This window comes from Pseudonaja textilis, chromosome 4 (assembly GCF_049901715.1).
Source record: "Pseudonaja textilis isolate UNSWEBS1 chromosome 4, rPseTex1.2, whole genome shotgun sequence".
Taxonomy (NCBI): Eukaryota; Metazoa; Chordata; class Lepidosauria; order Squamata; family Elapidae; genus Pseudonaja; species Pseudonaja textilis.
The window spans coordinates 7,758,116-7,775,353 of record NC_141993.1 but is presented as its reverse complement, the minus strand read 5'-3'; the positions used below and the strand labels follow the sequence as shown (position 1 = coordinate 7,775,353).

Genomic DNA, 17,238 nt, shown 5'->3' with positions numbered 1-17,238 from the left:
TTTCAAATCTCAGCAAAGATCCAATTTCATTTTAAATTGTTTTTTTATTGGATTTTAGTAATAATTTGTGTTTGGAACTCTTCACTTTAATGTGGCCTATGAGCTAATCAATAAACTAAACTCTAAAGATCTTGGAATCTCAGCAAAACATAACTCTATTCACTAAGGCCAGTCAACTTTTCTTCAGCATGCCAACCGAGTCTGGAAAATGCAGTATATTGCGACTGCTTTAAGAGACACACTGAGTTCCATTAAAGAAACAGTTATGTTGGACTGTGAGCATAACACAGATTTGATTTGACGACTTAGAGCATCTTTTTTTCAGTTCATAAAAAAAGCTCAAAAGTGTTCAAGTAAGTTAATGAGATCTTATCATTTACTTCAAAGGTATAAGGCATTGAAAGCGTACACAACTTTAATTAGACCTTTTAATGGCTTAAGAAAAGATGCCCCTTTTTCAAGAGGCAGCTGGACTTTCTTGGTTTTCTTTGAAGACGTTTTGCTTCTCCTCCAAGAAGCTTCTTCAGCTCTGAAGTTCTTCAGAACTGAAGTTCTAAAGAAGCTGAAGAAGCTTCTTGGAGGAGAAGTGAAACGTCTTCAAAGAAAACCCAAGAAAGTCCAGTTGCCTCGTGAAAAGGCACCTTTGGAACAATCCTGGATGACTGAGAATCTCCATAGATATGTCCCTCCATGATTATGACATTTAAAATATCAGGCCAAATACAACCCACTCATCTTGGTTTGTAGGAAAGGTCTATGAATGGCATAATAAAAAATACAATTATCCACTACAACCATATGGAAATCTCATATTCATCCATTCGTTTTAGTTAAATGGTTTGTGCCTTTAATTATATTCAGGACCAAATCCAAAAGCAGACAATGCATTCTTGCCCTATTTTATATACCCTGCCTGGTTAAATATGTCATTAAAATGTACTTATGAGTCAAAGGACAATACAAAAAGGCATATTCTGTGCTCTCAGCGGAAATATTTGTAGGGTGTCTTTTTTCAAAAGAGGTACTCAGACTATTACAAACACTTTCCAAAAGCTAAATAATTATAAACTACAGAATCCAAAAACAATGTCTATTACTAGCCTTGTTTGCAAGTGGGGCAAGAGAAAATATTTCCCCCAGAATTTGACAGCAGATTTCAGATTGTGGGGTCCTTGGTGGTTTTCTGAGCTTGGTAGTTTTCCTTGCAGATGTTTCATTACCAAACTAGATACCATCACCGGTGTACTGTTGAAACACCTGCAACCAAGCTCAGAGAGCACCAAGGAGCCCTCAATCTGGTTTGAGTCGTGCATTTTAGCCCACTAATCCTTCTTCCAAGTAAAACCCACCTGGATATTGTATATGTTTAGTGCTACCATTAACAATGTTATTTTTGTGACAATGTTATGTATCAAACTTATCTGAAGAATGGTGACCCCCCCACACACACCCCTTTTCATGGAAATAGAATGAGTTCCATTATTGAAAAGGATTTGAATGCAGCTCTTCTTATTTTAAAAACCAGAGGTTATGGTTGATGCATAATTTGCTTTATGGATCAAATAATCAGGAAGAATGGATGCCCACCTACTTCATGCCTTGAGTTCAATTTGGACATCCTCATCTTCTCAATGCATCCTGCTGAGATTGCCACTGAATCCAACATCCCAATGGCCTCAACAGGTGGCATCTTCTAGTTTCGTGTTCCTCAACTTTAGCAACTTTCAGACATGTAGACTTCAATTCCCAGAATTCCCCAGCTAGCCGCACAAAGCTGAAGTCTCCATATCTTAAAGTTGCTATTTATTGAAGTTTTTCATTAACCTTATATCAAATCTGACCCAACTGTAGACTTGATAAGAGGAATTATGGAACTGGAAAATCCAGAGTTTTCTGCAGATTTCATATCTTCGATTTATTGGTGTTTCATCTTCTAGTTTATGTTCTTCAACCTTAGCAACTTTCAGATATGTGGACTTCAACTATCTTCTCTAAATTTTAGGGTCCCAACTCACCCTTTTTGTGTGAGTAGTGACATAAAGGTACTTACTTATGCAGAAAGACAATTTCTACGTTGACATCATCCCTGTCCTTGTGTAGGAAGTCCTTCAAGAAATTGGACACACTTTCCAAAGTGATGTGGCCACAGACAACAATGTGCCTGGGACAGAAAAAAGGACACAGTTAAGTCTGCTGTAAAGAGGACCAGGAAGAACAAGAACAAATTAATTTAAAGGTTCGTGACTGTTACTTTTGTACAAAAATAATCATGAAAAAAGGAAATAAGCATTAATCTAGTGATGGTCTCCAGTTATTCTTGAAAAGAGAAACTTAAATACCCATATTACAGAGTCTTAAATGAATAACACTTAATTCAATACATTGTAATTATAGTCACATAAATAAACCAGAAGCACATTGCCTAGCATGTTTTAGATGCTACATTTCCAGCAGCCTTATATGTTGTGAGGTGGCTTAGTGGTTAAGATGCCTGTTTGAGATCTGAGCTCCATGTGATGGGTTGAGCTCCCGTCCCTCGCTGCAGCTCCTTCCAACCCAGCAATTTGAAAGCATGCAAATGCAAGTAGATAAATAGGTACAACTTTGGTGGGAAGGTAACAGTGCATGTGGCATAATCCTGGGCCACATGACCACAGAAATGTCTTCGGACAGTGCTGCCTCAATGGCATTGACATACAGAGGAGCACTATCCCAATAGTTGCCAATGACAAGAGGAGTAAAAACCGTAGGGAGTCCTTTATATATTGTGAGAAAAACTGCTAAGTTTATAGTTAAGGCGATTCAGCTAAGAACTCAGGATAGTGAACAGTTTGGGATTAATGCATATATACATATTTACATACACACACACATAATATAATATAGATAAAGGTGATGTATTTTTCCAAATGTTTGATTACAACACAGGATTTTTATTTCTGTATTCTGTTTTACCAATTTCACCCTAGAATTAGATCTTGTATTTTATGTTTATTTTCTTTGATACAGTCATAAGACTAATCAATTAATAAGCCACCCCTACTACAGCATCCTTAGCCATTATGGCCCATAGCAAATTCCAGTTAGATGAATGGTCTTTTCTTTTTGCATAATGCCATTTAACATTTTGACTCAGGCCAGTCAATAACAATAGCAATAGCCCTTAGACTTATATATTGCTTCATAGTGCTTTGCAGCCCTCTCTAAGCAGTTTACAAAATCAGTCAATTGCCCCCAACAATTTGGGTCCTCATTTTACTGACTTTGGAGGGATGGAAAGCTGAGTCAACCTTGAGCCGGTCAGGATTGAACTGCTGGCAGTCGGCAGAATTAGCCTGCAATACTGCATTCTAACCACTGCACCACCACGGTTCTTAACATTAACTTTTTAATTATTACTTAAGCAAATCAGGATCAAAAACATCATTCATCAGAGAAGCAAAAGGGCAGAACAAGTTTTAGCTTCCAGCCTCCTAATCATCTTTGTTTTTCCTCTCTGCACTTTTTCCAGAGTCTGAACACCATTTTATTTATATCATGGTGACCAAAACGGGATGCAGTGTATTGCAAGTATGGTTTTACCGAGGCATTATAAATGTCTGTTACTAGCATTGTTTACCTATAATAGTTGAGACTCTAAAAGAAGAGAATCCAAGGCTGCCACAAAAATTCCGTAACACAGAACAAATTCTACCCACTGAAGTTTGGTGTTGTGTGTCAGCCATATTGCCAAAATGGAGAAGCCCAATGAATAATGGCTGCTATGCATCCTTTAAGTATCTGCAAAGCTTAGAACCCCTAAAGAAGTAAGAAAAGACCCCAGGATACTCTGGGAGCTGCAAAAGTGATGTTTATGTTTCAACACACAGTTCCTTGCCCAGATTTTCTCTCTCTCTGTTTTTTCTTTCCTGTCCCTTTTTCTCTCGAACAGCCAGACTGTCGTTTCCCTACCAGTAACTGCTTGTCGATGGCTTCAGTGCTTGCTTCCAAGCCATTTCCTGGCCCGCAATTTCTCCACATCTTTTAACAGCTTAAGGAGGAGGGGGAAAAACCCTGTAAAGGAAGCTTTTGTACAAATATCTCTGAGCTTATTCATCTGAAATCTGTAAGTCTTTATCCACGCAGGGAAAACTTTGCCATCACCTTTCCTTCAATTTTGCCAAGAATGAAAAATAATAAAAATAATTGATCGACCATGTGTTTGAATGCATCTAGTATAAGAATCTCTGGCACCTAATTTGTCAGGAAAATCTTATCTCCCTGCTGTTCCTTCAAACTTCAACAAATTGTATTCTCTCTCTCTCTCTCTCTCTCTCTCTCTCTCTCTCTCTCTCTCTCACACACACACACACACACACACACACACACACACGGGACTTTTTGGACAGTGATAGAAATCATTAGGAGAATAGTTGATCTGAACGGAAATCATAGGAAAGAAAACCAACAAAAATTGGATTTTTTGTAGAATAGTCCAAAAATGTGCTTGAAGCATTGAGGCACAGGCCTCCCACAAAATTCAAGGGAAGTCATTCCCTAACCACTGTGATTAACATGCCATCGCAAATCAACAACAACCACATCCTAGACTAGGCCAAGTCCAAACTGGAGGAGAATTTCTAGAAGCCTGGCACTCTGACAAATCAGCCATCAATAGACACTGTCAATCCTGAAGCTGACCTTCAGGATTGACAGTGTCAATCTTGGAGCTTCAGTGTTGCCACGCTGGAGCTGAGGGATAGGGAGGGGGGATTTGAGATAGCTGGGGTTTTGTAGCCAAAACAAAATGTACTTTCTCTTGGGAACCAAGGACGTTCTTACACCTGGTTGGAGGAAGGAGGAGTGATGTCACCAGGCAACCAGATGGAGCCGTGATTGGACCATGTGGCTGATTGTTTTGAGAAAGTGACAAACTTTTATTTTTAATTAGATGAAAACCATGGGAACCTTCAGAGTCAGTTTTCATCAGATCTGTGCCAATATGATATATCCAATAAGGCGATTCTTTGAGGAATCTACCTGCCTCGGATTTTGCTTGATATGGGTCTATTACCTGGAAACCTGACAGAGACAGAGACATTAACAACATCTATAGACTGTGCAAAAGAGACAATCAACCAGCCCAAAAGGGAACAAAAAGAACCCAGCACTTCTCCACCAGCCATCAGCACCCAGATCAGCATAGATGAACTCCAAGGTTAACATCAGACCAACAATCCGGTAAACAATACCCCACTCAAGAAACTGCCAAGGTGTTCTGACCAAGGCTTCCTGAGACTGTAATTAATCACACACTTAGTCCAAACAACACCACTCTTTATTTCAATGCTGGGAATCCTGTTCATTCCCAGCCTGCAATGAGTCCCAAATAGTTTCTTGAGATAAGCACCTGCCTTTATCTCCTTTGAATTGCTGACAACAACTAAAGTGCCAAATTCACTATAAAAAGCCAAACGGAGTACAAAGTCCACACAGAGCTTCAAAGTTTAATACAAACATAGCAAACAGCATTGCTTCCTACAAAGGGTCTCTCCTTGATGGGTTTCCATCCATTGCTTCTTGTCTTGCCTTCTGGTGCTTCGGAAAATAGGTTGGCCCTCTCTTTTTTGTGGCAGCCCCTCAAATATTGGAATACTCTTATCATGTCCTGCCTACTCCTTCTTTTCTCTACATTAGCCAAAATCCAAATCCTGCAAACCGTTCTTCCTAAATTTTTATCTCCAGGCCTTCAATCATCTTAGTTGCTCTTCTTTGCATTTTTCCCAACATCTTTTTTGTAATGTGGTGAGCAAAACTGGATGCACTGTTCTTTTACTTAACAACTGTGACAAAAAGGTCATAAAATGGAGTGAAACTCCCTGAACAGTTGTCTTGCTTAGCAATGGACATTTTGGGTTCAGCTATGGCTATAAGTTGAGAACTACCTGTACTGCATTGTTCTAATGTAAGTATTTCTCCTTGCCTTGCATCCTCCAGGTTTCTTATCAGTTATGAAGTCACCACAGCTTAGAAAAGCAGCTTACTAAGTTGTCTCATCCATCATGAAGAATGTGGTCATTGCTGTGGCCCACCAGTGGCCAGCGGAGCTGGTGGCAGACTCGGACAGTAAGGAGGTTGGAGAGGAACATGGGCCAGTCCTGGAGTCTGGGGAAGGCTCTGACGAGGGCTCTGCATCAGAGGTAGAGATGGGGGCAGGGGCGTCTGACAGTTATCAGCTGCCTTCGGAGTCGGAGATCAATGGGGCAGAAAAACAGCTGGAGTCTGTTCCTGATGCGTGCATGTGCATAGCTGCCAGAAGAAGGGAACAGTTAAGGAACAAAGGTCGACTTGGGAGTAAAGGCTCGGGTGGATGGTGAATGCCCCCTCCCATAGGGATTAAAGAGGAGTGAAAGGAGAGTAGTGTTTGCAGGAGACAATTAGTTCAATTGATTAGGGTGAAGATCTGTTCCTGAATCCTAGTGAAGTAATTGCTGCTAAGGCATGGTGTTTGGAAGCTATTGGCCTGGCAACCCTCCAAGCCTGATAAAGGTCTGTAGTTGTGAAATCTCATGAAAGACTGTTTGCTGGGACTTTGCTGGAGAAGAATTCACTTTAACCTAAATAAAAGGGGTTTTATCCGGACAAGAAGTCTGCTTCACGATCTTGGGAAGCCGGGGTCAGAACAGTCACTTCCTAAAAGAGCCACCTGCATTTATCCATAGTCCCCAGAGCAGAAGGGAGCATGCTGATGTTTGATGACACCAAGCTGTTCAGCGCTCTGATTGAAGGGAAAGTTGAAAAGCTTCCTCTTTGGTGGCGCCACGTTGCCTTTCCGAGCTGGCAGCTGAGATGACAGCAGGTGGCTCATCATAAGCAAAGCACTTTCTAAGGTAACGTTGAGACCATCCAGGTCACTCGCATGCCATAATTGTCCTGAATGTGTTCCAGTAAATGATTGTGGGAGAAATTGTTGTCTGGAAGCAATGAGAGAGAGCAAGCAAGCAATCACCGTCCGGTAATTTACCCCGGGGACCCATTATGAGTGTCTGCCCTTGTTTCATAATTTGGTGCTTGAGTAAGGAAGTGAAAAATAATTGCAGGGGCTTTGTTGGTGGGAAGATAATGATGCAGAACAATGGCTAAATCAATAACAAGCACAAAGATATGATTAAATGCTCAAGCCAATGTGGCTCTATTTGCAGCAGCATCGTTTGCAACTACGAAACGACCCGATGATAGGAAGACATCTTGGATAATATTGCTCCCTTCAATGGACCAGAAAGAGCTTATCAAGTAGGTAGATCTGTTTAGAAATCATTGCAATGCTACTCTGTATGTGCATAAATTCAGGGGTTTTTTATTACTAACTTTCGGAAGAAGTGCGGCCAACCAATTCCCACCGACGTGGTGGAGGTCGTGGCAAAGTGCACGAGGAAACGGAGTGTATGCAGGAGGAAGGAAAAAGCAATAGGTTTTAAGAATCCCAAAAGGGAGGGAGTGGGAGAAGGCAGGGAGGGAGGGAGGGAAGAAAAGATGGATATATGGCAGAAATGGAGCAGAAAATAGAGGAACAAATGGTATTTAAGAGAACAGTATATTTTGCAGGCTAGTAGAAGATAGCAATAGCAATAGCCTTCCATACTGCTTCACAGTGCTTTACAGCCCTCTCTTAGCGGTTTACAGTGGTCAGCATATTGCCACCCATAATCAGGGTCCTCATTTTACCAATGTTGGAAGGAGGGAAGGCTGAGTCAGCTTTGAGTTGGTGAGACTCGAACTGCCAAACTGCTGGCAGCCAGCAGTCAGGAGAAGTAGCCTGAATGACTGCATTCTAATCACTGTGCCACCCATCTCTATGGAATGGCAAATGGGAAAAAAATGATATGAAGCAATAGAATTGTGTTATATCGCACTGATGAGACCACACTTGGAATACTGCATCCAGTTCTGGTCCTTGTGATACCAAAAAAAAAAAAAAAATAGACATTGAGACTCTAGAAAGAGTGCAGAGAAGACCAACAAAAATGATTAGGAGGCTAAATAATAAGATGAATGAACTGGGTATGTCTAGTCTAATGAAGAGAAGAACTAAGGACAACATGATAGCTGTCTTCTACTGCTTGAGGGGCTGTCACAAAGAAGAGGGAATCAACTAAATCATAAGATGAAGGTTAAGGGAGCTAGGTATATCTACCCTAATGAAGAGAAGGACTCTCTTAGGAGTCTTCCAGTACTTGAGGGGTTGTCACAGAGAATTCAACTTATTCTCCAAAACACCCAAAGGTAGGATGAGAAATTACTGGTTGAAAGACAGATCATTAAAGACAGACCCAACCTAGAACTTAGAACCTAGGAGAAATTTTCTGACAGCAAAAACAATTAATTGGTGAAATATACTGCCTCCTAGATCTGTGGGTGCTCCATCACTGGAAGTTTTCAAGAGGAGGCTGGACTGCCAGTTTTCCAGAATGGTATATATGGTCTCCACCTTGAACAGAGAGTTGGATTAGAATGTCTCCAGTGTCCCTGACAACTCTCTCTGTGTATGTGTGCCTGCCATTTCCCCAAAAATCAGACCTATCCTAAAAATAAGCCCTAGCATGTTTTACATGTCTAAGATAAGCCCTACCCTCAAAATAAGCCCTACTTAAGAGCCTGTGCAGCCACCCACCTGCCCATTCTGTCTGGTTGCTTGCGGTGCCATGTCCACAAGGTGAGGCGGGGGGTAGTGGAGCGCCCCATGTGTCCCGCACCCAGCTTACCTTAGGGCACCCTGGAGCCAGGCCATCCATGCCCCGACTCTGACTTTGTGATAACAGCATGGGTAGCCATGTGCAGCAGGAACACATGTGACTGCCGGACCACTTCTTCTGCTTGCTCATGGCCGCAACAGAGCAGGAGGTTGTGTGGTGTGTTGGTGCTGCTGTGGCGAGACAAGGCAGATGTCGGGGCATGTATGACCTGGCTGCAGGGGCCTGAAGTAAGCCAGTGCGGGGTGCATTGGGCAGTTCCACCCCCACTCTCCCGTACACGGGGAAAAAATAAGACACTCTCCAAAAATAAGCCCTAGTGCTTATTTTGGGGTCCAAAAGAAAATAAGACACGGTCTTATTTTGGGGTGTATGTATGTATGTATGTATGTATGGCATTCAGCTTTGTTCAGGTATTTTCCCATGTCATTATAGTTGTGCTTTTAAAGTTGTAGCAACGTTTCGGCAGAATCTCATCTGCCATCATCAGGCTTCATGATGATGCCTTCAGAAGCCTGATGATGGCAGATGAGATTCTATCAAAACGTTGCTATAACTTTAAAAGCACAACTATAATGACGTGGGAAAATACCCGAACAAAGCTGAATACGATAGATAGATAGATAGATAGATAGATAGATAGATAGATAGAGATATAGATATAGATATATAGGTATATGTATATGTGTATGTGTATGTGTATGTATATGTATATGTATATGTATATGTATATGTATATATGTATATATATGACACAGACGAACGCAATACAGAAGCCGGTTGATGGCAGATGAGATTCTGCCGAAATGTTGCTACAACTTTAAAAGCACAACTACAATGACGTGGGAAAATACCTGAACAAAGCTGAATACCATACATGTAAGTACCTGCAAAAACTTAAGAATATATATTTATATTTATTTATTTATTATATATATATATATATATATATATATATATATATATATATATATATATATATATATATATATATATATATATATATTTGTGGTGTGTGTGCGTGTAAGTATATATACATATACTACACTGAAACTATTTCTGCTGGGTTTTTTTGGTGAGGCCAACTCTGAGGAAACTTCTAGAAAAGCGTCATATTTGTTGTGCTGCATACTATCTTCCCACTGAGCCAGAAGCCCTGGTTGTTTATCTCAAGCTGAGGAAAAGCACCAAGTAAAAACCCAAAGATTTATTCTCAAAACTACCCACAATCTGTCCATAAGATGCTGTCACCACCACACAGGCTATTTATTTGCAATGTTCTGCTCTACTGCCAAAAGGAGAATGGCGAAGAGATTAGTACTGCATTTTGGAGAACTAAAGTCTGTTGATCTCCATCTGTCACTTGGAAAAATTCAAGGTTGGCCCAGAAGGTCAATCTTGCCATTAAGTAGAAACTTACTTGCTGGATTGGGTCAATTCCACATCCTAATAGATGCTTTCTACCTTGTTTTGTCATAAACAACATATCCCCTTGTTCATTATAGATGGTCTGCATAATCATCCTATCCTTGTTTTGCTCTGTTTCTTTCACTGTTTTTACCTGGTTTAGTCCAAAACTGACTTCATTTGAACACCCAGAGTGTTCTTCTCGCTTCATGTCAAACATAGCATTGATTAATCCTACTTGTCAGTTTTCCTATATTTTTTTAAACATCACATTTTTCCAGTTCAAAGTGCAGTGTTCAATCTGTCATCTGTAGGTGAAGCTGAAATGAAGTGGGGCCAACTCAACAAAGAAGCAACTCCTTCACAAAAGTACACAAATCTAAGTTTTCTTTCATGAAATGATTTATGCCCCCAACTTTTAACCCTAATTCCCAGTTTAAACCCCAGGGGAAAAAAACTTTCAAGATGACAAGATTTAAAAAAAAGGGGGGGAATTTTAAGATGTAGCTAAAAATACAGGGAAATTGCTCAAAAATTGTGCAACGAAGAGCTTTCAAAAGCTCTGCAACACATTTCAATCATCTTTAATTATTATTTATTAATTGCATTCATGAAGTTTTTTCCTTGTCTGCATTAATATCATTTTGGTTAAAACTAGTGAATATGGATGTTAAAAATGTGGTACTCTTTAAGATGGTTTATCTATCTATCTATCTATCTATCTATCTATCTATCTATCTATCTATCTATCTATCTAATCTATCTATCATCAGTATCTATCATCTACCTGCCTGCCTTCCTACCTATCATCAGTATCTATCATCTACCTGCCTACCTACATACCTACCTATCATCTACCTGTCTGCTATCTATCTATCTATCTATCTATCTATCTATCTATCTATCTATCTATCTTTCTATCATTTATCATCAGTATCTATCATCTACCTGCCTGCCTTCCTATCATCAGTATCTATCATCTACCTGCCTACCTACATACCTACCTATCATCTACCTGTCTGCTATCTATCTATCTATCTATCTATCTATCTATCTATCTATCTATCTATCTATCTTTCTATCATTTATCATCAGTATCTATCATCTACCTGCCTGCCTTCCTACCTATCATCAGTATCTATCATCTACCTGCCTACCTACATACCTACCTATCATCTACCTGTCTTCTATCTATCTATCTATCTATCTATCTATCTATCTATCTATCTATCTATCTATCTATCTTTCTATCATTTATCATCAGTATCTATCATCTACCTGCCTGCCTTCCTACCTATCATCAGTATCTATCATCTACCTGCCTACCTACATACCTACCTATCATCTACCTGTCTGCTATCTATCTATCTATCTATCTATCTATCTATCTATCTATCTATCTATCTATCTATCTATCTTTCTATCATTTATCATCAGTATCTATCATCTACTTGCCTTCCTGCCTGCCTGCCTACATATCATATCATATCATATCATATCATATCATATCATATCATATCTGTCTGTCTATCACCATTCATCCACCCATTCACAATCATCATTCTCTTTTTAAAATATGCTTTGGATATTTTTAAAAAACTTGATTAACTTATTAAGGTTTATGTTACGCTATTATTATTTGGGTTTTGTTTTGCAATAATGGAAAAAACAATAGCAAAAAATAATTTGAAATAAAAATAAAATTAAAAGCATTTAGCTTTGCATTTAAAACTGAGATGCAATGGGGGGGGGGGGAGGTTTCATCTTGTTTCCAAAAGTAATCCAAAAGGGGTTTTGCAAGTGGGTGTGAAAGACATGCCATGCCAAATACTTTGCTCCTTGCTGAAATCTAATTTATTTTGGAACGCAGAGAGGCATTCTGAGAAGAATCTGGAAGTTCGGTGGGAAAGCAGGCCCTTCCAAATACCAAGATCTCCAATCAGTTAAGACTTTGCTTGGCTTTAAGTGATTCAGAGTTCTTGCAATGCTCGACTTTTTAAAACTGGGTGTTGAAAAATGGTTTAGCATTCATCATGACCTCTTTTACACGTTTGGCAAGCCCCTTTTATCATAGCGGTTCATGCAATAGCTGCGTTTGGCATCAAACTGAAATTTCTGAATGCCAATCAAGAATATGACCTTTGTCCTCCTTGAGCAATCTGAGCACTTCCACATAAATTATAAAAAATATTGGAAAATTAAATATCCCCTGATGATTTCAAATTATGTGAACTACAGGCTCTGGACATCTAGCTAGCATCTTTCTTTTTTCTTTTAGCAACCCTGTTTTTGTGGCCTGACAGCAGCCAGCGGAGCTGGTGGCAGACTCAGAGAGTGAGGAGGTTGGGGAGGAACATAGGCCAGTCCTGGAGTCTGGGGAAGGTTATGACGAGGGCTCTGTGTTGGAGGCAGAGATGGGGCCAGGGCCGTCCGACAGTTATCAGCTGCCTTTGGAGTTGGAGATCAGTGGGAAAGAAGAATAGCTGGAGCCTGTTCCCAGTGTGCGCATGCGCAGAGCTTCCAGAAGAAGGGAACAGCTAAGAAACAAGGGTCAACTCGCGAGTAAAGGCACAGGTGAATGGTGAATGGCCGCCCCATTTTATTCTCCCATAGGGAATAAAAGAGGAGTGAAAGGGGAGTGGGGCTTTGCAGGAGACAATCAGTTCATTCCGGCATGCTTGCCAAGTATTGCAGCGTCTGAAAGATATCGGCCTGTCCACTGTCTAAGCCATATAAAGGTCTGTAATTGGGAACTATCTTGAAAGACTGTTGGCTGGGACTTTGTTGGAGAGGAAATTCATTGTAAATCAAATAAAAGGGGTTTTTCAGGATGAGGACTCGGTTTCGTGCTGTTGAGGAAGCTTATTTCAGAACACCTGTAATCCCTTGCCTCAGGGTGGTGTCGGTGCGACCGAAGGGAGCTGAGTATTTACTGGCCAGATGCCCTTCCTGATGCCTACACGAAGCTCACAGCAGATATTTTCTCTTTGTACCCCGATAGAGAAATATCTAACACTACCTAGGATTGAACTCACAAGCTCCTGATTGTGAGGGGAAAACTCCACCTCTAGGCCACCACACCACTCTCTAGCCAACACAACCTTAATGTGTGTATATATTATCATGGAGGCTCTGTGTTGATATACGGCACTGTATGAAGCTAGGCAGGTAATGTCCAAATAGTAAAGTGTTTTCAAATGAAAATTGACAATCGCTCCAAGATTTCAGTCAACGAGCATTTGGCAATGAAGCCCACTCCAGTGCCATTCCTCAACATTCCCATTCAGAGTAGGTAAGTTTACTTAGCTTTGCCTAATTGTTTCTCAAAGCCTCTAGCACTGAGATCCTTCACTCTAAAGCAGTGTTTACCAAAGCTTCATGACTTTAAGAGGTGTGGACTTCAACACCCAGAATCCCCCAGGCAGCCCAGGTGTTGAAGTCCACACCTCTTAAAGTCATGAAGTTTTGAGAAACACTGTTCTATACTCATGTAACCCAATGTGCCGGTCAGTAATTAATGCAGAATACGTGCACAAAACAGGATGCAGATTTTTTTCCCCCCACAATAGAAATAACTGCCAACAACAATTCCCAAATCCATTTCATTCTCAACATTTCGTGCACAAGATTCCCTAAGGGAAACCCAGTAAAATATCTGTCAGGCCATGCAAATTATACGCCCCCCCTTTTTTAAAAAAAAAATATATATATATATATAACCCATAAAATAGCATCTTTCATATCCTGTTTTTTGGTGGGGAGGGAACCTTTCCTCTCTGTGCAGACAAACAATTAAAAAAATGGCAAAAATCCCTCGGCTGTTTATTTTCAAAGAAAATCACATCCATTCTATTGGAACAAACATAAAGGATCTGTTAAGAAGTCCCCCTTGCCATCCCATCACAGTAAATCACTGACAGTGAATTGCAGATTGTGTCCAACATCTACTGACTACGCTGTATTCATTCTGTCAAGCAAGTAAATGAAATGTGACATATATTGATCTAAATGTCTCTGTATAACTATAATATTTATATCAAATACATATGTTGTGGTTTCCTCCCTCTCTCCTCCTTTTCAGTTCTCTAATCACATGTTCCTCTCTTGATTGCCTGCCCTCCCTTTTCTGCTTCCCCTGGTATTCCTCTTCTCTGTCCACAATTCTTGCAACTAGCAAACTTAAAATAAAGCTAGGTAAACAGAAAAACTCCAAATCCAAGTGAAAACTATCGTGAAAAATGACTTGATCCCTAATCGTTGGTTTCCTCTTTAAAATATATTTGAACTACCTTTATATGGAAAAAGCTTTTTTTCTGATTCATCCATTGTGGTTCAAAACTTTAAAAATAATATCAGCGCTCTACTTCCATTTTTTTTTAATCTCAGTATAGGAGATGACAAGGTTGAAAGTGAGGGAGGAGTCAAGCAAGTCATTAATCTCGAGTCCCTTCATGACCACAAGAGATCTAAGACCAGCCCGCCTTGAATTCTATGGACTCTTATCCTCTACCAACTCGCTTTGACCATTAGTAGTTAAACATAACATGAAATAAATAAACCTGATATAGGAGATGACCAGGCTGAGCCCGAGGGAGGGAGAGTCAAACAAGTCATCAGTCTCGAGTCTAAGTCCAGTCTTATGTACCACCAATTTGCTTTGAGTCATTAGTTAGTAGTTCAGTTCTTGGCACTAAACCTGTATTCATTTGAACCGCCTTAGCTCCTATTTCTTGCATCTGACACTCAGATGATTCACCTAACTAACAAATAAATATTAAGTTTACCTAACCATTTTTTTTATGAACTGGCCACTGATCGCACTAAAAATTCTCCTCTATTTTTTTTTCAGGTTGTTGGATCAATGGGAATTTACATTTAAAAACAACCAGATCATCACACAAATATTCCTTCACTCACTTTAAAACAAAACCAGGTTTTAAGGGCTCATTTAAATAGGGTTGGGAGCCATAAAAATCTTTGGGGGAAGGCAATGATGATGGATCTGTCACAACGCAGCTAGATTAAGAAAAGAAGTCACACAATATTTCGTACAAGAGAAAATGCAGCAGAAATCGGGTTGGGAAGATGCTAATTTTGACACTGTCTAAATAGAGATTATAATGTCCAGAACTGTATAGGATGAAATTCAGCCCTGCCCCTTAAATTACATGAAATAAGTTAACAATTCTGTATGGCTATCATACCTGGCTGAACCTAACAACTATCAAGAATCTATCAAGTCTATGAATACTTTGATGAAAGAGTACAAGAAAACAATAAGGCTTTGTGGGAGAAGCCAAATTACATACTGCAGATACACAGATGGTATTCAGCAGGTTCTGACCAGTTCTGGAGAATTGGTAGTAGAAATTTTGAGTAGTTCAGGAAACCGGTAGTGGAAATTTTGAATACTTTGGAATCTCACCTCTGACTGGCCCTGCCCCCATCTATTCTCTGCCTCCCATTGAGCCCCAGCTGATCGGCTGGGTCTCCTTTTGTTGCCCTGCACAGGAGAAACAGAGCTGGAAAGCAGGTTAGTGGAGTGGGGAGAGATGGGAATTTTATGGTATCCTTCCCATGGAGTGGGGTAGGAATGGAGGTTTTAGAGTATCCTTCCCCTGCCATGCCCACCAAGCCATGTCCACAGAACCGGTAGTAAAAAAAAAAAGTTGAAGAGATACTCCTTGATGTATGGCTGCCAGAATTTCTGTTGCTAAGCAAAGCAGTTATTAAGTGAGTCCCGCCCAATTTTATTGTATGACCTTTTTGCCATCTTGGAAGGTAGCAAGTGAACATGAACAAGAACCCAGGATGGTGTTATCATCAAAAATATATGCTAGAATTGGTTTTAAAAAAAATACAGAAAACCTTGTGCTATATCAATGCAGGGATGGGAGTAATAGGTAGGATAAAATGTCTCTTTTTTTAAAAAAAAAAATAAGATTAATATCATGGTTTCAAGTGAAAAAATGACATTATTAATGAAATAACATTAGTATAGTAAAACCCATACTACTACTGCAAAAAAAAAAAAATCAACAGCAACAACAGCAAGTTCTTTTGGCAAATTATTCTCATTAATGTTTGTATAGTTGGTCCTTTAACTATAAACCCTTCTGAAATTTCAGACTTGTTACAATTTTTCAGGCATAAATTGACCTTCCTAAGCCACTCACCCTTACTTTCTTTTTGGTTCAAAATATAATTAAGGAGTTAGAATATTAACCTTTTACAGTCATTACTTTTATGTTTGCCAATATTTGAGATGAATTGTGTGGGACGTCTTAAGATGGCAAGGATACCAATGATCTTCTTAATTATGCTTAGCATTTGGTGTCTAGCAATAAATCAAATATTTTAGATTGTTCATCACAAGGGAGATGGCTAATTCTGAAACTCTAAAAGAATATCACCACACCTAATCTGTAACAATGCATTGCTGATATCTGCAGACTGTCAACATCTAAATATAAACTAGAAACATTGTGAAGACTGGAAGAGTATACAGTTGGAAGGGACCTTTGAGGTCTTCTAGTCTAACCCCCTGCTCAAGCATGAGACCCTATACCATTTCAGACCAACGGGTTGTGTGATGACCCAGAGTGTAACACAAACGTAACAAAATCCAAAACATAAATAAATGTCCTTTAATGCCTCCAACTTGGCTCCACTGTTCAATAATTCTCAGTTGGAGATAAAACTTATTCAAAAATAGTCTTCAAATGAAAGCAATACAGTCCGAACCTAATGAGCAGATAGAGGTGAAATAAAAAACCAAACAAACTACAATGACAAAATTTCCATAATGGACCAGGATAAGTAATTACCAAATTCAAGAAGATAACAAGAAACAGTCTGTTGGAAGGACTCCAACCCAGATAACTTCAGCCCAAAATAAAACATGCTTTGCTTCTGGCAATGCTGTGTGTTGTAATCGTCTCTCTTATATACTAGTCTCCCCAGCTGCAACCAATGAGGAGGATCATGGCCACTTCCTCTCTCATAAGCCAAGTTGTTGCCTTCTCCGTTCCTCCCTGCGTGCCCTAGGATGGAGAGGGGATGGGCCTGGTTCTTCTTCTGACTGCCAAGCCGGCCTCTGCCC

The 17,238-nt window shown here is 39.8% G+C and overlaps 1 protein-coding gene across 13 annotated transcripts in view; it reads right to left on the bottom strand.

The window, feature by feature from the left end:
• KCNMA1 (potassium calcium-activated channel subfamily M alpha 1) overlaps positions 1 to 17,238 on the bottom strand; it is a 504,709-nt gene that overhangs the window by 157,954 nt on the left and 329,517 nt on the right. For all 13 annotated transcript variants that reach the window (XM_087933804.1, XM_087933806.1, XM_087933813.1 and 10 more), the window contains one exon: positions 2,051 to 2,161. In XM_087933804.1, the coding sequence (XP_087789930.1) occupies positions 2,051 to 2,161 (111 nt within the window). The remainder of the gene's footprint in view (positions 1 to 2,050; positions 2,162 to 17,238) is intronic.